Source organism: Lonchura striata, chromosome 5, assembly GCF_046129695.1.
Source record: "Lonchura striata isolate bLonStr1 chromosome 5, bLonStr1.mat, whole genome shotgun sequence".
Classification (NCBI taxonomy): domain Eukaryota; kingdom Metazoa; phylum Chordata; class Aves; order Passeriformes; family Estrildidae; genus Lonchura; species Lonchura striata.
The window spans coordinates 47,255,486-47,277,483 of NC_134607.1; the positions used below are offsets into that span (position 1 = coordinate 47,255,486).

Consider the following 21,998-nt stretch of genomic DNA (forward strand, 5'->3'; position numbering starts at 1 on the left):
AAAGCTGGTTCCTGGGTTTGGGATTTTTTTAAAAGATGCCAGCCCTCAGCACCCTCATTATGCCTCGACTAGAGTTCAGTGCCTTGCACCTCCCATTAGCTGCCTTTTAGTAAAGTCAGACTTTCTTGCTATGAAAGCAATGTCGATGGTATGTGTAGCAGAATGGTTTTTCCTGGGGTTTCCTAGGCTGTGATACTGTTTGCTGCCTCACTCCCACCTGAAATGTGCTGCTTAAGAGTTAGTTGTCTTTTTCAGCTCTAATTATTCCTGCTCTGTGAACTGGACAAGCTCTTGGGTCACTGAACTGGCTTGTTTTTCCTCCTATCCACATGGTTCCTTTATAACCTGTACAAAATGCTCTTTGTGTATTATTTTGAGTAGTACATATTTTTCTAATTGGGCTTTTGGCTTGAACTGCTTTATTGCCTCAGACCATGGTCATAGATGTTACTTGAAACTGCTTTAGACCATGGGGACACACTTGCTTAATGTTTCGCTGTAGCAGTCCCAGTTATATGTGTTTCCATGAATTCAGTGTTGTGAAGGGTTCTTTTATCCCAAAAAAGTATCAGCTTTCTTCTCAAACCAGACAAGAGTTTCAAAGTTCCTTTTTATTTTAACCTAACTTCTTAATCTGCAGCTGTCTTGGTGGAGTATTCCTGCACAGTAAGTTCTGTGCATAACAGTACCTCAATACCAAAGCACACAGCCCCCCAGAAAATTATGGTTTTATTTTCATTTACTAGAGACGCTGTGCCAGAGACAGGCAGCCATTTATGCACACAGGTAGGTTCTCCTTATCTATCGCTTGCAGAGCTGTGTCACCATACTGAGCAGTAGATTAAGATTTCCTACTTATTGTGCAGTGAGCAGCTCTTTGCCTTGCACAAGGATATGTTATGGTGATACTGGAGGAACAGCTCTGAAGGCCATGACTGTGTATGTCCAGCTTTCAGCAGAGCTGTGGATCAAGTCTATAAGGCTTCATTCTTCCAGCCCTCACTTTTATTGCTGACAAAGTAGGCAACATTTAGATTTAAGGTATATCAACAAGCAAAGCTTTATTGAATTGATACTCAGTATTAAAAGTGTTACAGTGTGATACACAAGGCAAGGAAAAAAGCAATGTGTGTGTTTGTTTTTAAAATCATTAGCTGAAGGTACACTACAGTAACTAGTATCTGTTTCACAGTAGTTAGTAACATTTAGGAAACTCTCTTGGTCCTTCTAGCATGATCTCAGCAGAGCTGGAAGGTGTTTTTAGCCCTCTCACTGGGCATGAACGAGGGCACCTGCTCCCTGGCCATACCCAAATCCCTTGGGGCCAAAGTTCTTCGCATAACAACCTGTGAGAAAGATAAACACGCAGTAGCTGAGTCTTCTGGCACGTTAATTAAGAACAGCACTGTCTAGGCTAAGCCTCTCAGTGGCTTCTCCTTAGTCACTAGAATATGCCCCTGGGAAGCAACACTTAGAAATATTTTGTTAAGCTGCATAACTAAGAGGACTGAACTCAGTAGCCAGGACTGTTCAGTCTGTGTAGTTCCCAGCCTACCCTGTGAGAGCAATTCGCAGGTCAGGTGTGGCTTGGTATCTGTTGAGGCATTTGTTGTCATCAGACCACTGTGTGGATTAAGTTTATATCCACAACCACTCAAGAAGGCAGAGCATGATACTTGCTGGCTTGTTTCCTTACTCTGATCAGGCACAGAGCAAGGCTGCTGCTGCATTTCTCAGTGTGTGATGTTTTACTTGATGCAGATGTCAACTACATCAGCAGCTTCAGTAATATCTATTTCATTTTTTACTCTATTCCTATGACTTACAGAGCACTTCCATGTGAACATGAGCCTGAAAGTTTCTTATATGAACAATATATTGACCATTTGTCCTTGCAAGGTATCTTGAACCATAAAGAAATGGTCTTTGCTTCTTTTCTCACCTTTACAATAGATCTCTCCCTCTTTTTCAGTTAGGGTTGTAGATTCTAGGCTTTTGCCACACTTGGCACATCGGAAGCAGTTCTTGTGCCACGGCTAGAGAAAAAATAAGATAGTATTAATACACAGGATGCCCAAGTTGGTTAAAAAACACATTAACTGGAGATATCTGCATTACTATTGATTAGAGACTGGTGCAATGAAAACTAGCTGAAGTGCACCAGTAGCAGACAAGAGCATCTGCATTTCTGTGAGCAGCACAAAGCCAGCATCCTGCTCAGAGCAGCCTTATGAAAGGTTTGGGCTTGCTGTGATCAATTCAGAGCACATCTTGGCTCTCCACAGCAAGTGAGTCAGACAGCTGGCAGACTGACATGCAGTTTAACATGATATTTTCAGAGACTATCTCCCCTTAGATGAAACATTCAGCCTCCCTCACAAGCTGCACACTTCAAGATTGTTTCCTCTCTGGGTGAGAGGGGCTTATGTTGTTTGCTTCAAGTCTCTTAGCATGACACAATATTAAATCTTCACCTCTGAAATCTAAGGTGATCACTCATCACCCTGCATTTCAAGTGCTTTGTTTTTCAATTAAGTTGATTGATTTGACTATTTCCAGTGCAAAGAAATGCAATTTTAAGGTAACTAACTGCCCTGCAGTTGGTTCCCTGCTGGGACTGACATAACACACCTTCCTCAATTTAAAGCCTCCACATATAGCAGGTACAAAACAGCACATGCAGTTCCTTACCTTTCCAGCTCCTATTACTTTCTCTGCTGCATAAACAGAATCACCACACCTAGAGCATTTCTCTGTCCCTCCAAACTTCTGAGCAAACTTGGAAGGGTTTGGATTTGTGGTGGGCCGGTGAGGAGAAGGTGTGCTGAAAGAAACAGGACATTTGTTATCTCTGTGCTTTCACAAAATGACCTCTTGCTCTGTACAGACCAGCATCCAGCACGTGGTACAGAACACAGTACTGCTTCAAAACTGTAGAAGTAAGTTACCAGCAAGGCTATCCAATTACACTTAGCAGGGAGAAAACCAAAGTCACAACAACAAAAAGAGGAAGGCTGTGCTTTAAAGGATAAAAAGAAGCTACTGTAAAGGCTATTTTCCTAAGGAGCCTTCCCCTATTCACTTAACTAGAAGAGCTGAACTCCATCAGAACATAGATTTTTCAGCTCGTAAGCTACAAATAATTCAGTTAAGTTCCTGTCCACTGATTATAATCAGGAACCTGAATGGATTACTGAACCTGGCTGGAGAGCATACATCATATAAACGTTAAGCAATAATTTGGGAACTTGCATGAAGCAAGTTTTGAGGCATACCTCAGCTTCTTTCCACATGTTCTGCTTTACAGCAAGAACTTAATCAGATTAGGAATGTTAACTATTTAATGTGACTTTTGATTTTGACTATAATTAAGCACAAATGGTTCTTCATTTGCTAGTTAAAAACTCATTCTGCTTGTAGTGCCAGATTCTCAGTTGTCCAAATCCATCCCTGCAAGAACCTGTTGAACATCGCCATTTCCAGCTTATTTAGGAGAGCAATGTGAGACCCACAGCCACCTCTGTGAGCTCATGCAATGCCATCAGCAGCTCCCTAATCCAATCCCCTATGGCTCATTCATAAGATGAGTGTGTCTGCGCTTGCACTAACTCCTGCCTCTTCTGTTCTGACTCACACAGTCACCAGTGGGAGCTTTGTGCAATGCAGGTTCAATGCCCTGCATTCAGCTAGACTGGGGTATTTTGCAGCATTTCTATTCCAAACATGAACATAAACAAAATCCAGCCTGAAAGACTCCTCTGAAAATAGTATTGAAGGACAAGGGCCATGCACCCCCAACTTAGTTCACTCACCTCTCAGGCTTGATGCCTAGTCTCTCTCCCCTGTCCATGTTCAGTGTGCCTGCCCCTTGGCCGTATCCATAACCTTTTGGGCCATACTTTTTCCCATAGCAAGATTTGCAGTAAACTTCAGCATCATGAATTGCTACAGTTGTGCTGTCCAAGTTTTTCCGGCAGACCACTGGAGGTTAAAAAAAAAAAAAAAAAAAAAAAAAAGTTAAACTGCCTTAAGGGACTACTTCCATCAGCACAAATAGTAAGCCAAAAATCAAGTGAGAAGTGATGTTATGGTTTTCCCTGTTCAAAATTACTCCCATTAGGCAGTGGGACCACCAGAGATTAGAGCTGCTGTTTGAATTTCCAAATTATGCTTAGCCCCATAAAGGGCTCTATTTCCCTCCCACCTCTTCATGACCATGACATTTAAAGCCTGGAAACTTGCCGTGGTTTGATGAACGAGGCTGCTCAGAAACCCAGAGAGGACAGTCAGCAGATTCCCTTGACAGATGCCATACAGTATGAAGCAAAAGCCTATCAGTACAGAAGAGCCCCTGCCCTGCTCTTTTAACCAGGGTGGGGCTGGGAAAAAACCCAAACTTTCAAGGTTTCTCCCCTCCCTAATACTGCTTCAGGGCAGAGCTGGGGCTGGTTCACAGCTGTCACCAGAGGGGCTGTGCTTTTCTGGCATTCCTACATTGTCCTTCAGCACAATGCAAGCCTTCTACTCAAGGTTACAGTAGAAGGAAGAACTATTTCCTTCTTAAACCTCCTTTTGTAAGCCAACTGGCATGCTTTTTCCATCTGCAACAGCATTATGCCCATGAAAAAGAATTTAGGGAGAAAAAAAGAAACGCCCTCATGAATTTTTTGTTTAAAGATTTTCATGTCTGCAAAACACTGGGTGACTTTTGCTTATGGCAGTCATTAGCTCTAACTTCTTTTTATAAGACACTAAGTAAAGCAATTAATGCATGTTTGTAAAGTCTATGGACTTTAACCCCAACAGAAGTATGCACTAAGGAAAACTATGTATTCAGATACACTAGAGTCATTGTTTGACTGCAAGTTCCAGGTTTCTTTTAATAGTAACTCCCATAAAAGGCTGAAAATGAGGCAGCCAAGGTATCTAATCTTTGTTTTTTGTGTCCACTGTAGAACTCAAGGAAAGGAGAGCAGGTGTGCCGAGGTTCTCAATGTCAGCACAGCACACCAAGGTTAAACAGCAGACTTAACAGCAAACTTGTTTGAGAGGCCCAGCTGTAACCGCAGCCAATATAAGAAGGCTAAACCCCAGGTCTGCCCATATGTATTAATCACCAAGTGGGGCAAAACAGTACCTCATGTTTTGCAATAAGGTAAAATTCTCTGATTCAGACAGTGAGGCTGTCTGCTTGCAAAGTAGGTGCTTCCAATTCACAGAGACCCTCTGTTCCCTCAGTCTAAGCAGAGGTATTTTCAGCAGAGAAAGCAATTTTCAATGCCTCACTGGGCTTGTTGGTTGGACTGGAAAATAATGCTTTGGACTCCTTTCATCTGAAATAAACCATGGACCTCTGTGCCAAGAAAGTTTAGGCTTTTGGCTGTGCTAAAGCATCAACAACTTGGCTGTGCTTGTGTGCACTGCTGTCCTGGTCTGCACAGGACTCCAGGGCAGCAGTTTGATAACTGTTCCTTCAGCTTCTGCCAGCCCCAGGACGATGGGGAGAAGCCCAGCTGAGCTCAGATCAGTGCAAACAAGGCTCTGCCACTGGGCTTCCTCCTCTGCATGAGCAACACTTAAGCCAGGTTTTCAGCCTCAGGATCCCTTGGACTCCTACAGAAAAGGCTGGCAAGAGTGCAAATGGATGTGCTTTGCTCTGAGATGTACATCCCACCCCCAATATGACAAAACCTCTCCAGGAGGTGAGCTCTCCCCTCAGGACTGCCAAGCCCAGGAAGCACATGGGGAAGCAGGAATCACGATGGACAAAGTCACCTCTGGCCACTGCCATCCCCTGTTTCTGGGACACCTCCTGTGGACCAGCCCCTTGCTGCTGTGATCCTCACAGCTATGGCAGGAGAGATTTTGGAGGAGAATACTTACTGCAGAGGAAGCAGCACCGGTGGAAGCTCCTCCCATCACACTGCACCTCCTCAGCATGGTAGACGGTGCGGCCACAGGCACCACATTTGTTGCCACCTCCCCAGTTCGGCATGGTAGTTCTGTGTGCCCAGCCAGGCTGGAGGGGAGAAAAGGAGACATTTGTTAAATGCAGTGTCCTCCATCACCCTGGCCTCAGGACAGCAGGGCTTAGTGGCTCCTTTAGAACAGATCTGTGAAGTTTGTGTGGCATCAGAGCACAACCCTGTAGTTTCATCAACTGCTTAAAAACATGACCTTCCACTGCGTGAGAAATTTTTGGGACCAGTTCAACTTCCCAGCTCTTCAGATGCCAGATCAGACTTAAAGGCTTAGGCAGGCTCTCTACGGCTATTTGTAAAAGCAGACGAACTGGCAAGGGGAACAGAGACCACTGCTACTGAACAGCAAGAAAAACACACACAGTGTTCACAAGCCATGTCCTCCCTCCCTGCCTGGCGATTTTGAAAGTTACATAAATTGGATATGCACAAATTATAGTTTCATGCACAAAAGCTTTACTGTACCTGGAACAAATGCCCCCCCCAGATGGATATAATTTCAGTTTCTATGCTTCATTAATGCTGGGCCTCTTGTCTGACAGAAGCAAATGAATTGTGCCAACAATGGCATTTTGTTTTACTGCAGGGCCTGTCATCTGGGATGTGGTACAAGCCAAAATTCATGTCACCAGAAAATCACTTATTAGGGTTGTAGGAACATTCTGAACTCCTTTGAGAACACACCTGCACTTCAAAGGAGTTTAAGAGAGACTATTTTCCAGGGACTCCACCCGTTATATGAACTGCACCTTTACCAGGCTGGTTTATCAACCAAACCCAACTGCTCAAGAAGCCACAGCTGATTTGAAAGAAGTGAAACCCCCTCTCATGCATTACTTGCAATGTACACTCAGAAGACTCTGGGGACAGGCATCTCACCCACTGTGTCAACCTGTAGCCTTGGGAACCATCTCTTCCATTAAGCCAGAAGCAATAGTTGTCCTATCTCAAGCTGATCTGCTCCCTCCCAAACTTCCCTGTATTCTGTCATCACCAGCAGCAGCGGTTCTTCCCCCCCAGCCCTTGAGGAGCTCCTCCCATTAACTGTCTGGGGTTAAAGCTCCAAAGCAGAGCCCTGCCCACCACCATCGAGATTTCTGGGGCTTTCCTCCCACCGCCACCACGAGCTAACACAGCTGTGTTTGCTGAAGGCTCATCTCGCTGTCAGCCCTGAAGTGCCTTTGGCTTGTGACTGCTGTTTAATGCTGATTTGCTCTCCTGCAGCTCAGCACCACCACCTCTCACCAGCACAGAGTCCAACAGCAGCCAGACAGGGTTACTGCCTCCATGAGCTTAACCCAGCAGAGCTGCTCAGCAGTCATCACCCCAGCGCTCCTTAGTGATCCTCATTTCACACATGCTTTTTTTGACGAGGACCATGGAAGCCCACTGGAAGCCCAGAGGGCACCTCCTACCAACTCTACCCCATCAGCAAGAGCATTCCCTCCCTGCAGAGTTCCCACAGCAGCACTGTAGTACAGGTCAATTATCAAGGAGCAAGGCTGGGAAAGAATTTCTTGGGAGCTTCTCCGCAAAACTCACCTTCAGTAACCATGAGAAGCTCTCCTAGGCCTGACAAGGAGAAGATACACACAACATCATCCCCACACAAAGCCCACAGCTTGCTGCCTTCAGTTAACTCTGCACTCATCCCTTTGAAGCAGAAGCAGAGGACTGCCAATTTCCAGTTGCCTCTCTTGTCAATAGAGAGAAACTGGAAGTGTCACCCCAGGGAGCCAGAAAGGAGCACTTTGCTTCAAGAGCTCCTTTCTCTAAGGGGCTCTTCTCCCAATGTGTGCGGCAGGCCTCAGTGCAGAGCAAGCTGCCCCGCACCCCAGGCAAGGTAGAGCAGACTCGCAAATCACAACTGAGAGCAGCAGTTTTGGCTAAGCCTGAATTATGTGACACATCTTGCTTGGTAAAACAAGCCTCCCACCCCAGCAGCACGAGCAGCAGTTCAGCAGTTTTAGGGATGCAAGGTAGGATGTGTGGTTCCCAAGTAAGACATGCTGCCAGGTAGCTGCTACAAGACCTTTGTCCAAGACAAGCAGCCAGCCATTCATGGCATGTAGGAAAATAAGATTAGTTTATTAACCTAAATTGGGGCAACTTAGGTACATTCCTTAGCAACAGCTTAGGAAACTTCCTCAGAGTGGCTGAGCAGTTCCATTTGCACACTGACACAATTTACTGAGATACTCTTTGTTTAATACTTCCATGGGATTAGCATCATTACTGCTTCATGGTTTAGCACTAATACCCTGACCTAGCTCATAAAATTAGTTTTATGACATTTCCCACTTTGCATTTGTCATTCTTGGCACAACTGTACAGTCTAGAAATCAAGATTCCATTTCTTTTATCCAAGTGCTTGGCTGTGCTACTGCACAGCAGCTGACATCAATCACAGCAAAGAGTGTCCTTAGTTAAAGAGAATATAGACTGCACAACGCTTTGGAAAAGGAATGCATAGACTGGAAAAGAAAAAAAAAATGAAAATGAGGAGAGATTCCTTTCCACTCTGTATGCTTTCCAAAATGGAAATTGCATTTGGTACAAGAACTACTTCAGTCTTTTCCTCTCATCAGCACCACGCTCATGTTCTATTGTGCCTTTACATGAGCCTACATAATTTTAATCGTTTTGTTAGCAAACAATAATTTCGTTTTCACGCACACTAGAGCTGAGAACCTGAGTCAGGTTTCCCCAGCCTTGCCCCAGATTTCACATGGAATATTGAGCAACACAGGGTGCAGCGCCGCCTTTTCTTCCCCGAGAGAGACAGAATACTAGACAACCCGACAACCATTAGCTAACTCAAAACTTCTGATAAGGGCTTTGGGAATCCATTACACGAAAAATAAAAAGGAACTAAAGTTGGTACCCGTCAAGGGTCAAGGTAACTGTATTCTCTTCCAGAGAATGTATCCTCCCCATGATGTTCCCCTGACGCTTGCGTGGGAAGCCCGGCAGTGTTTCCTCACTACTCGGCAGCAGGAGCTCCGCGCTGGCAGCGGCGCGCAGGAGGCGCGCAGGGCCGAGGGCCGGCGCCCCGCAGCAGCCGCGCCCCGCGCAGCGCCCCGAGCTCCGCTCCCCGGGCTGCCTCCCCAGCCCCGCCTCAAGCCTGCCCTGCTCCCCCGGGACTCTCGGGCTAGCTCATGCAAGCCTCAGGGGAGCTCAAAAGCAGCAATTAAACATCCAGGCGATCTCACTGCCAGCACCAACAATTCCGGCTGCGGCTTGATGGCAGCTGCTTGTCCCCAGCACGTCACCCACGGGACAAGCCACGGCAGCCGCCAAGCCCTTTCCGACCCGTTTGTTACCAGCGGCTCTAATTCAATAGACCTAAGCCAGCCGCGAGACAGACACGCAAGAATTCCAGGCTGTCCGGTTATCCTAGGCGGCTCTTTCGGCGGCCCGTCGGGAAGCCCGGTGCGTGGCAGCTCCATCACTGGAGCGGGCGAGCATGGCCCGCCGCCGGCTCGCCTTGTGCCGCTCGCCGCCCCCTGCCCGGGCCGGGGTCCGGTCGGGTCCGGCCCACCCTGCCCGGCACTCACCTCGCTCGGCTCGTCTCGGCGCGTCTCGGCAGAGCGCGGCCCCGCGGCGCCTTAAAGAGCCGGGGCGGAGCCGTGCGGGGCCCGGCCCCGCTGCTGGCGGCGCTGCCCGCGCCGGGCCAGGGCGCGGGACGAGAGCTCGGCCCGGCGGGGCCGGCCCGGGGGCGGCGCGACGTGTCCCAGCTGCAGCCGCGGGACCCCCGCCTGTGGCTTTACCCAGTTCTGGGATTTCGCTTGACATACTTGCAGGCCCCGTGACCGTGTTTCTCTAGAGCACGGGGAAAGGATGCGGGGGTCGGGAAAGGTTTCCCAGGACGTGAGGAGGGGCGAAGGCAGAAAGCCGTGCCCGGCTCGGGGGAGCCTCGGGGGACCCGGCCCCGCAGCTCCAGTGGTCAGGAGGGGCCTTGATACCTTGATAGCTGTCACAACAAGCCGGCAATTAGGGCTGTCTACAGCGTGCTGGAGAAAACTGCCCGAGGCTTCAGCTGCCTTTTGTAAGCGTCCCCATCTCCCAGTTTCCCAGGGCTGTCTCACACTGGCTCTGTCAGTTTCAGGATTGTGCACTGGGCTCCCTCTGTCTAGCGGGAGAAATGGGTTTATCCCCTGCTCATTATTAATCCAATACCAAATCACCCACTCGTTGCCCACAGGAATGCCAGGCAGCACGGGAACGACCTTTTCACACACACCAGAGATGGAGCCCCAGGAATGAAGCCCAGCGAGCTTGCTGGAGGCAGCACCTCCTGTACAAGCACTTGCAGTGAGATGGGCTGAGTGCTGGCCGGGGTGGAAGAGATCCCGCAGAGCTGTTGGCGCAGACAGCTGGGTGACATGTCACCTGGGCCCAAACTGCCCTGTACTGTGAGATGACTGAAAATTACCTCCACATCAGGTCAGAGAACGAGTTACCTCTTCCCTCCCCTTAAAATGTTCTTTCCATGTACTGCAGCCTGTGTGCTGGCAGCTGCAACTTGCTGAGATTTTTTGCTTTCTGGTTTTTAATTTTCTGTTTTAATTTGTAATGAATCCTGAATGACCAGACTGTGTGTGATTTATGCGCATCTCGGAGTCCTGCTCCATAAGCAAAGCCAGTATCTGTTCCTGTGGAGCAAGTTGGTGTTTGCTGTGAGCAAGACCAAGAGTCTGACCTCAAGCATCAGAGCAAAAGCTTTATGCTAGGCTTTGAGGGAAGCGAGCACCAGGAGAAGCAGAAGTGTTAGCAACTGTTGTTTCTCGAATTGGAGGCTGCATGAAGGGAGAGGATTTCTCCAAGTCAGAGAGGCTATGAGTCAGAGCAGGCTGACTCCATTTTTTGCAAGAAATGCCTGTGCTCTCTTGTCTAACTTGTCCTGCTCCCAGCCCTGCTGGAACTGCGTATGATGATGCTAAGTTATTTACCATGTCTCCTCGGGCAGCCTCCAGAGCTAATAGATTTTTTCTTTTGATAACATTTCCTACAGACTATAAAAAATAAACAGCAGAAATCTCAATGGGGGGAGAGAAGTTTTGCAGACCTAGCATGGTCTGACCATACTCAAAGAAAGGAAATTCTCACTGTGACTAAGGGGCCATTCTGGTATGAAATAAAACACTTTTCAGTGGTGAGGCACTGCTGAGTGAGGTAGAAGACAGTCTAACATCCAGTATTTCATTTGCTCATGTTTACTACTTAGTCAGTTTGTCAGAAACAGAGTAACCATGAGGGTCAGACATAAGTATATCAAGTAAGTCTATTAGTATAGGAACAATGTCAAGGATACCTTGCTGCAACACTTGGGAATAATACCTTGGAATGAAGAAAAACAAATGAAAGAATGAAGAAGTTTACCACATACTTTATTTTCATTGATATGGATTATTTTTATCAATAAATGTTATAAATATAAGTATGCATAGGTATATTTGCTATCTATAAATACATAGTTATTTTATTTATAAGCATACTTATTCTCTCTCCTCTGCAGGTCTCTTTTTCTCTTTTTCTTTCCTGAGAGCATAGTTCAGAATTTATTTAAGATAAAGCCTGGATCCAGCCCTGCTGCATTCCTCCTTGCTATCCTGCACTCTTTCAACCTGTCATCCTGAACATGCCTACTGTTGTCCAAGCAGCCCCACTGCCCCCTCCACCTTCCTCAGCACCCTCCTGACCTGATCCTATCCTTCCCTGTGTTCCTGCCTGACACCTGCTGTAAGCTATTCATTCTGACTCACCCAAAATTTCAGATGATGCATCTACTCACTTACCTGGGGAAAAATTTCCACCTAACCACCGTGGCAGGCCCCTGTAGGCAACTTGGCTCCTGCAGTCTGCCAGCTTTTTGTCTGGCTTTTGCCATTTTGAGCTCAGCAGATTATAATTAGGACAGTTTATTTCTGAAAAGCAGTGTTCAAGTGGATTAACAGCTCCTGTTCCTTTCCCCTGCTGATTTGGCAACTCGGGGGGGGTGGAGTTGGGGGTCTGTATATTTCCTCTCTGTTCTGCTTCCTTAGCCATGGGAGAGCCCACAGGCTCTACACAAAACTAGTTCTCCCTTCACATGTAAAATTCACCTGAAGCATGTTTGTCACCTCAGAAGAAATTTCTCAAGGTTTTAGCCATGCCATAATTTTATGCAAGGACTCAGCTTGTTTGACCTAGTTACTCCTCAAAAGACTTGGCACACATCAGTGTACTCAGGTCTTTTGCGTTCCCTAAGTACCTTCCACTCACCTGGGATTATCCTCGTTTGATCTGGTAAGCATGGCCCCATGCCTGCTTATGGCAGAGTCGATCTGCTCTGCTGGTAACCTTTGCTATCATTTTCTGAAAATTTATTCTAGTTAGTCTGTATTTTACATTGCAGGGGGTATATTAATATTCTGACACTATTTTTTTGTCCGAACTAGTTTTATCCAAATACTGTTACTACTGACTAACTACCTTAAGTATATTCTCTCTAATAAGAGCATAATTTTAGCTGTTCTGCCTGTTAGGAAATCTATTTTGAAGCTAGCATAGAGTTTATTGTTTACCAGCCTGGGTTGTCAGACACTGTGCAGAGCTGCCCGTGGTGCCTTGGTTAATTTCTCAGTGGCCATCCCCCAAACTTGCCCCTCATAAAAGGGATTTTCAAGGGCAATATCAGCAAGAAAAAAATTAATTTGTGACCAGCATTACCCAGTTTTGTCCTATCACAGAGGGAACTATGTGTTTAGCTAATTTCCTTGTCTAAGCATCCATGCATTTCAGCAGTGTTATGCATTTATTCTACTATAAATACGATAATGATGAATTTGTGGAGTTGGCGCAAATTAATGAAAATACAACAGATAATTCTAGAGTTTACCAGTGCTGTGATTTTTGGTTCTTAATTGTCTCTTCAAGTCCAATGTACAGATATGGAAAACATTTTCAGTATGAGAAGATTGTGCTTTCTAAGGTTATTGATTTGTTTATTATTGGTCATGTTTTTATTTTGTTTTTCTTTAGAGGCTCCAAGCAGAAATGGAGGCAGCTTCAGAGCTGCCCGCTGTTACAAGTGAGTGCTGGTGGGATTTTAAGGAGATTGAGCAGTCAGGGGAAACATGAGCTCTATTTCAGGTGCCAGCTCAGCAGAATATGAATACCTGGACTAGTAATGATGTCACCTCCTTGGCAGGAGGCATAATCTAGGCTGAAAGTATTGGTTTCTTTAATAAAGCTCATTTTTTTTCACTGTACACTCACAAGGCCAGATTATCCCTTGTGTTATGCCATGGAAAAACCTGCAGGCAAGAGCTGCAGTAATCTCAACCATGTACAAGTTCTGTTGCTGACTGACAGGATATCATTAGCAGAGGACAGAATTTGAGGACCCACACAGCTTGTTCCAATAATACTGTTACTGATTTTGATGAGGGCGGGAAAATGTGTTTAATATTAGATATAAAGCAAAGAGGGGATAGCCAGGTGAAACTCTCTGACTTTGCTGTTTTCAGAAAGCTTCTCAGCTCCATCAGGCTGCTGAGGGAGTTACATGGGTAGCAGATAGCAGTTTCTCCAAATACATAATGTCAAAAGCACTGGTTGAGCTAAAAAAAAAAAAAAAAAAGAGCCCATATGATATTTTTTCCCCCCACACCGTTCCCTTTCCCAGTAACTCTTAGGATTCTAAACCCTTCTGCACCATGCCAGCATCTTTGCATGCAGCTTCTTGTCCTGATAAGAGGAAGAAGCTCAAAGGCATGTTATGCCAGGGTGTTACATCACCTGTGAGCAACCTTCCTCAGAGCCACTGGCAGTCTTGTGACAGAGCTCTGCTTGAGTATTGTGAGAAAGAAGAGGGCGGACAGTTTCCAAGTTGTGGCATTGTGTTGCCATTACGTGAAGTTTCCAGTGTCCTTACATCAAAGGAAAAGCATTTCAGGCTCCACAGAAACAGCTAGGGGGTGGTCAGCAGTAAACCCAGCAACATGCTGATGCTTGCTGCAAACCATGGCTACAAAAGCTGTCCCTGCCCCTGGCGGCACAACACACTAAGATGCAATGATGCTTTACCTTTCCCAGGCTAGGAACATCAGATGTAGAGAAAAGAAGTGTAAAATTTGGCAGAAAAACGATCTCCTTGAAGGAGAGTAAGCTATTGAGTATGATGGGGCTGGTAGTTTCCAACATGACTCCTTGCAGCCAGCAGTGCTTTAATTGCTCTGACTCTGCAGAGGGGCTTGGTGGGATTTTGTTCTCATCTGACCAGAACATGAGCATCAGACTCCTTTTTTACTGCCTGTAATGCCAGTGACAAGCACATGTCATTTGGGAGTGTATGAGCATACTGTGAAGCCTGTTTTTCTCCAGCAGTGGAAAAGGAAAGAGTAGATAAACCTTGTCTCACATTAAACCTCCTCGATGGAGAAAAACAGGACTCTCTATAAATACAGTTGTACTTCATTAACAGCCACTGAAGGGGAATAGGTGGCACTAGTCACCACCTTAGTGGTGCTTCTAAGAATGGATGTGGCAGCAGCAGCAAGAACCAGCCATAAGATACAGCTCCCCTCTGATCCCTTTGCCTGAAAACTAAGCACCTGAAGCAGGCTCTGTCTAAAAAAGCAAGGCTATTCTGGCTGCAGGCAGCTTGCCAAGAGAGACCTGTGCCTGAGAGCCATTCCCAACCTGAAGAGCTCCTGGTTTGGTGCCTAGCAGCTGTGAGTCTGAGCCCCTGTGGTGAACCAGCACCACACTGCATTTGTGTGATGCCTTTCTCCAGTGAATACCAGCTACAGGTGACGCTGCATTAGCTCCTGCCATGAAAGTGAGCTTCCATTAAGCTGTGAATGGACCCATTTCTGTCTCTGACATATCCCTGGTGTACAGGATCTGTGGCAGCAGCTGTGTGACTGTCTTGGTTTAAAAGACAAATATCTTCCAAGGAAGATGGAAAACTTCCTGCAATGGAAAGACACCCCCTCCCTCCAAGTTATTGTGACTGTGTGACACAACAATAGTACTTCACATCTACATTTTGAAGCTGAACTGCTCTCCTCAGTGCCATCTGAGAAGGAAAAAATACTCTGTCTGTTCAATCAGCTAATCTGGTTATTAATTAATGTAGTTATCATCACTGACTGGAGTATTTTAATAACCTCTACCTCTAAATAATATTTGAACCAGTAAAACCAGGTAATAATACTACCATAGAAATGCTGATTGTATGCAAAGGTTTCAGCAAGAAGAAGACGTCAGGACTAAATGCTTGGAGATGTGTTTGTGATTGTATTAACCTAAAAGCCATTGTAGTGCACAGTGAGCACCCAATGCGAGCTACCCAGCAGAAACTGCTCATTTGGGATGTTCTTTTCCCTCATCAGCAGATATATCCATCACCCAGCATTAACATTGGAACTTCCCATATCCCTTGGCTCCATTCCTACTCCCATTTCTGCCCATTTTTTACCCCTCTTATTGACCACAGCATTAATCTGGGTGCTCAACAACCCCCAGTTACAACCAAGCGCAAAAATCCTGCCTAGAGGCAATGCTGCATCATCAGGAACAAATCATTGCAAGGCACTCTGCTTGTCTGTGGTTTCTTTGGATAGCAATTTATGACCCCTTCCACACACAGCGAGTGAAAACAACTGTGCTTGGGAAGAGCACTTTGGCCAACTCTTGCACATCACACAGTCTTGGCAGTGATCCCTTTTTTCTTGGCACAAATACAGAAGCTCTAGGAGGCTGGGGGTGTCAGAACCTCGTCTGCGCGGCGCCGATGGTCAGCTTTCAGTGCTTGGCTTAGTCACTACTGTTAATGCTGCGTTCAAATTATGACAACCACTGTCATGTAATGTGTGGTCTGTGACAGCCACACACCGTCCTGCTATGATAGACCAGTGCCTGTAAAGTACAAATCTCTTTTGCTGAGAAATGTGGGCATAAAAAAGCAATGAAAGAGCTGAAAGGATTCCTATGGAAATTTTATCCCTTGGCAAGAAGATCCAGCATCAACAACAGTGAAATTCCATGGTCAGGAAAAAGCCCAAACAATTTCCAGTATTTTCCTTAATTGGACTACAAATGCCACCTTTGGAATACATTTTGAAATCAATTATTCTTTTCTCTTTGTTGTGCTGTCAGTTTGCTTTTTACACTTCATTAGGCAAGGCAATTAAATGAGGCTGTTGTGTCTCTTATTGATTCTGCTTTGTGTTTGAAGTCGGTTTATCTTCCTAGATGTTAGGCCACAGTAAACTGTTTTCTTTTCTAGGACAGATGAGATAGCTATCTGCACAAACTTTAAAAATAAGGGAATTGCCATTGACTACCACAGAGTAATTTCTGGTCTTCCTTGGAGTCTATGTTCTTCCATGCACTTAATTAAAAGACATATTACACCATAAAAGAGATTGTAGGGAGGTTGGGAAGATAGCCTGCCTAACCCAACCCCAAGAGGAGATGTTCTAACAGAGATGAAGGGGAGGTGGTTGAGATTTATTATCTAAAGGGCAGGGATTTAAAAAGGTTTTTTAAAAGGAATGTTTTGGAGGTTGTTTTGTAGGCATAAGTGGGGATACTGTGGCAGGCAGAAGAGAAAGTGTTAAGCTCAGAGTGAGCATAGGAAGCAAAGAGAATAAACAAGTTAAATGTGTAAATAGGGGAAACAAGATGAGTGGTACTAAGGGGAACTGGAACAGAGATAAGTAGGAAGATAATACGCAAGATCCTAGTGGAAAACATTCCAGAAGAGGACAAAGAACCAACATTTAATGCTGTTTGAGACAGCATTAAATGCTGACCTAGGGAGACAGTCATCAGCATGAGAAAGGTTTTAGTATTAGGTTAAAAAATATTTAAAATTCAGAAGTTTATTAACTCCAAACTGGTTATGAGATGCAGAAATACATGTATTTTCCGCATTCCTTGCAAGTTATGTTACTGCTTGTACAGTTAGGTTTATCTTTAATTTTATTTTTTTGTCCTAAAGGGTTTTCTTTTTCTGCAGCAGTTCAGATGTTCAAAAGCTTTAATAAACAACACATTAAGTGGAATTTAAGTGTGATCTTTTCTTACCACCAAAAGGCCTGTTCTCTTAACTGAAAATAATTTGCGCATTTCATCAGAGACTGAATTTTAAGTCAGAAATGTATATAACCCTATCTATATCTATCTGGATACAGATGTGGTCCTGTTGGAATGGGTCTAGAGAAAGCCTGATCAGAGGTCTGGAATACCTCTTGTATGAAAGCAGGCTGAGAGAGTTGTGGTAGTTCAGCCTAGAGAAGAGGAGACCTCAGGGGCACCTTATAGCACTTTCCAGTGCCTAAAGGGGACTGACAAGAAAGCTGGAGAGGGACTTTTTACAAGGGCATGTAATAGGGAAAGGGGAATGGCTTCAAACTGAAAGAGAGTAGGTTTAGTTTAGGTATTAGGGAGAGATTCTTTATTGTGAGGGTGGTGAGGCACTGCAACAAGTTGCAAGAGAAGTTGTGGATGCCCCCCCCATTCCTGGAAGTGTTCAAGGTCATGTTGACTGGGGCTTTTTCTGAGCAACCTGGTCTAGTAAAAGATGTCAAAAGCTGTCACTATTCATTGCAGGGGATGTTGGACTAGATAGCCTTTAAAAGTCCATTCCAGATGAAATTAATATATGATTCTATGATATGGATGTCTGTGGTTTTTTGATCCTAGGCTACACACATTATTATTTATTCTCTGTCATTTGCTCAGCACAAGTACACACCCACCAGTCTTATGTAAATCACCCAAACATTTCTACTCTCAATTGAAAACCCGTAAGTTATCATGCTGTACCCCGCAGTTTAATACTATGCTTTGTGTGCACATAACAGCCTCAGTGACATGGTTCAGAGTGGGAGGAACCACAGAAGGTTTTTGGCATTTCTCTCTCCCAGGGGCTGGTGTAGGCCATGCTAGATCAGCTCTGGCTGTTGCTGGCCTGCAAAACCCTCCTAAGACTGGGTGATCCCCTCATCTAGCCAAGGCTGAGGCCAAATCAAGAACCCACTAATCACAGAATCATAGAATGGTTTGGATTGGAAAGGAACTTAAAAGTTCGCCAAGTTCCAGCCCTCCCCACCATTGCAGCAAGAAGAAGCCCATGGATTTCATTAAGCTTTGGGTAGTTTTTCACTCCTTTTCCTTGGCCATCTTACCCCTGTTGAGTGAGGATGGCAGCTAACATTGTGATCACTGAGCAGGGGCAGTAAGTTTTAGAGAGCCATATCCCTATCACAGCTGGTTGCAACTGTAATTAAAGGTCACTAATTAAAGGTCAACAATCTAGTCTGAAGATTTTATGTTAGGCAATACTGTTATGGTTCTGGTCATTGAGCAAGCAGCCTGCTGTGTGTCTCTCCTCCACCAGACGTGGTTTCAGTCTTGCTCCTGCAGTGAGCCACAAGTTCTCTTTGTCCAACAGCAAATCCGCAGCTCAACTCAGGCCAAACCCTGCAGAAACAGAAGTAGAGCAAAAGTGAAAAAAACACTGAAAAAATTTCAGCAGGTATTGCAGCATTAAAAGCTAATGAATTTTTCAATCCAAAACCTGTTGTGTTTGCTTTAAAAAAAAAATAAAAGATGTTATTTTCCAGGCCATAATAATTTGGTGTGAATCAGGCCTTGTAAAGTCCCCTTGGCTTTGTACACATTCTTCCAAACCTGGCTTTTAATGTTTTAGGAGTAATTATGTGGGCCTGAAATTCACAGCTAAAATTTGTTTTGATTTATTCACATGTCGTTGTCAGGCAACCAGATACTGTTTCCAATTAGGCATTATGTTCCCAGCAAGAGGATTAACAGAAATCAAAAGTAATTAGCTCACCTAAAAAGCAGCCATTTTATGCCAAACAGAAGAGGATTTTTATTTTTGCAGAGATATAAGGTAAAATAGAGCTGCTTTGCAGGTTAGCAGAATTTTTACTGCTTGGTGATACTTTTGATGGTCTTCAGAGAAGGAAATTGGGCAATTCTATTGCCTGTGGTGAATTTGGGGTCTGGTGACAAAACTGGTATGGAAATCAGCTGAGAGATGAGTATTCAACCACTGGACAAGACTCTCACTGATAATTTGGGGTAACCAATGCTAGTAGTTTCCATCAGCTGTTTTGCTTGAGCAGAGGGCTTCCCAAATTTAGGGCACATAGCAGAAGCCCCCTCATGTGCATATTGCCTCCTCTCTCAGCCGACCTGGTTTGCTCTTATCAGTTTGCTATTTCAGGAAAATGTTCCCTAAGAGCTGCTGTGCTTCAGGAGTACAGCTCTTGTTTGGAGAGATGGCAGGCGAGCTGGTTAGGTACTAAATAATTTTTTGATCAAGCAGATTAGTGTAGGGCATCTGTACACCTTGGAGGCTTGGAGGTGTTGGAGATTTCTATCCGTTTCTTTCCTTGCTTCCAGCCCATTGTTTCACAGCCCAGCTGGCATGGCACTCAGCCATACATTTTTTGGCCTGTTTGCCCATGTTTTGTTCATTGTGCGGGGATCTGACTGTATGTGCTCAAGCCTGTGCCAGCTCAGTGAGGCTTTCACCATTGAGGACGGAGACCCTGCACTTGCCTGTGGATGTTTGTGGGGGTCAGCACATCACTGGGGCCTTGTTTGAAATGAGTTTGTATAAATGAGGAAACGATGAGTTGCCTGGTCCTGCCAGTGGAGACCATTGACAGGTTGCCTTCCATCAGGCATCAACTGCTCTTGTTGCTTTGGACTTGTACAACCAAACAAATTCCTTCTTAAATGAGGAAAGCCAGTGATTCTTGGAGTTGCTTATTTTAGCTACTGTAATTTCATAAGCTATTCAAATCTGTGTGAATGTAATCCTTGTGTTTTCTATGCTGATCACCTTATTAATGTGTATGGAAATAGTTTCTAGGTGCTGTTCATTAACCTACGCAAGCATTTCCTGATACTTATTTTGCTTTCATTGCCTTTTTGCTTCTCCTGCTCTTGCTGTATGGAAAATTCAGGACATAACATGTTGCTTAATTCTTTATTTTCCCCTGTGCCTGGCTGTCTTTTTTACCACCTTCACTCCACAGCCTTAATCTGACGTATTTTACTCTTCCTTGCCTTACAGCAGCCCTCAAGTTGGTGTGGAATGCACACACATGCACAGATGCATGTGCACGTATAAACGTATCTATATTAAAATCTTATTATTTTCACATGGACTGGGAGGACAGCATGGTTTACATCATCTCACATCTATTGCCCTGACCTTTTCAAATAATTCATGTGAAGTTTCAGTGCTATTTTAGTTTGTCTTAGTAGAAAGTTTACAGTTGAATTTTTATAGTATTTTATAGTTCAAGTCTTTTTTCTGTAGTTCAACTGTACTTCAGGGAAGAAATGTTGGAAAAAATAAATATATATGAAATAAAATTATTGTGCAATATACCACTACTATATGAATATATCATGCAATATACTCTAATGTTAGAATTTCACTGTGCTATAAATAATTTCATGTACAGATGAGGAACAGGCTTTCGGCTTACTACTGGCTGTCTGAATTAGGCATATAAGGTAAATTTCTCTAAGGGGGTCATATTTGACCAAAGCTGACTGTTATTTTTGGCGCATAAAGTAATATGCTTTCTAGAACTGCTAGACTACTCATGGCACTAGACCAATTTGTTATTTTGGGAGTAGATAAAGTCTTTGTTTAGCCTTCTGGCACTCAGTGCAGCTCTTAAAAATGGTTTTCTTTGTTTTGCTAAGGTTTTCTGTTCCTCTTAAATCTACTCCAGTCTATGGAGTTTTGTCAAAGGAGACAAGAGGCCTGAGTATTAGGTGTTCTCTTTCTTGGATGTCTTCCCAGAAGGCTCAGTTTCAGGTGGGTGGGAGGGGGACATGAGCAGATAAGGTACAATACTGTGCTTGTACATTGCAGTGTCAGCACTCCAGCATTTGTCTAAAACCAGCAGCTGTCACTGTTGCTGACATTCAGTAGATGTCAGATATGATTTTCTTACTATACAATAGTACCTGGAGAAGCTGAATAATATTTTTTTCCTCTTATAAGTTGTTACTTTATTGTATAGAACTTGGAGTCAAATCTGGTAGAGGACTCGGGCAGTTAAAGTGTAGGGATTTTTACCTGATGGCAAAACTTCCTCAGTTCCTGATTTTAAGATGGCTGGACCTGCATATTTACACAGACCCAGAGCTGCCCAGCTCTGGCACAAATGTTACCTTGGGGTGTGGAGGATGCTGGAGACCAGCTGGGATCCTAAGCAAAATGTTCCTGCCCTGCAGCCGCTGCTTAGTACACAGGCAGGATTGTTCTTGCAGAAATACCCTTGCCAGCTTCCCCGAAGGCAGCTTGTGGTGCTGCCGTGTGTGACAACCTTGCAATTAGAGCAGCTAACAAGAGTCTGGGAAACCTGGATTTAGGTCCTTTTCCAGGCAGAAGGGATGCCAGCCATCCCCTTGCCAGGCTCCAAGCTGAGCTGTGAGAGTGGGACTGCCACTTGTGGGTGCAAAGGGGCCCATGCTGTTAGAATAAAGGCTTATCCACCCTGCTCTTCCTTATGCCTAGGCCTGCTTTAGTGCATCACTCAGGAACTGTGTCCTGAGCATCCACAACAGTTTGAGCATCTGTACTGCTCCCAGGTCTGTGGGCTTGATCCCAGCTGAGGCTTTCATCCTGTTAACACATTTAATACAGACTTTTGTGAAGCCTGGGAGGTCAGTGGGCTCCACTGATTTACAATCCACATCGATTTGCTAGATTTAGGCTCTGTACTTATGCTATTTATACTTTTTATTGCAGCAGTTGCCAACAATGCCTTTTGTTTGGTCAGGACATTGTTTGGACAGTAAGTACGCTCCCTGATCAAATGCCCACTTAAGGACATACTTAAGTCTCCATCAGCTTGAATGAATCTTAAGTAGCTCCCCGTATTTTCTTTGCAGAACAGAACTGTGACCCACAGGAATGATTTCACTGTCCCTGCTCAGGCCCTGTAGTCAGTAGGGAGCTGGTAT

General features: G+C 44.9%; 1 protein-coding gene across 1 annotated transcript; it reads right to left on the reverse strand.

Annotated features, from left to right (window-relative positions):
• Nucleotides 1-1,041: 1,041 nt before the first annotated feature.
• On the reverse strand, nucleotides 1,042-9,645 carry CSRP2 (cysteine and glycine rich protein 2). Its single transcript, XM_021528138.2, has 6 exons — nucleotides 9,539-9,645; nucleotides 5,884-6,019; nucleotides 3,813-3,981; nucleotides 2,692-2,824; nucleotides 1,943-2,036; nucleotides 1,042-1,346 (listed from the first exon to the last, which is right to left on the reverse strand). Exons 2-6 carry the CDS (start codon nucleotides 5,993-5,995, stop codon nucleotides 1,270-1,272), a joined length of 585 nt encoding a protein of 194 aa, XP_021383813.1. The 5' UTR covers nucleotides 5,996-6,019; nucleotides 9,539-9,645; the 3' UTR covers nucleotides 1,042-1,269.
• Between the last annotated feature and the right edge of the window lie 12,353 nt (nucleotides 9,646-21,998).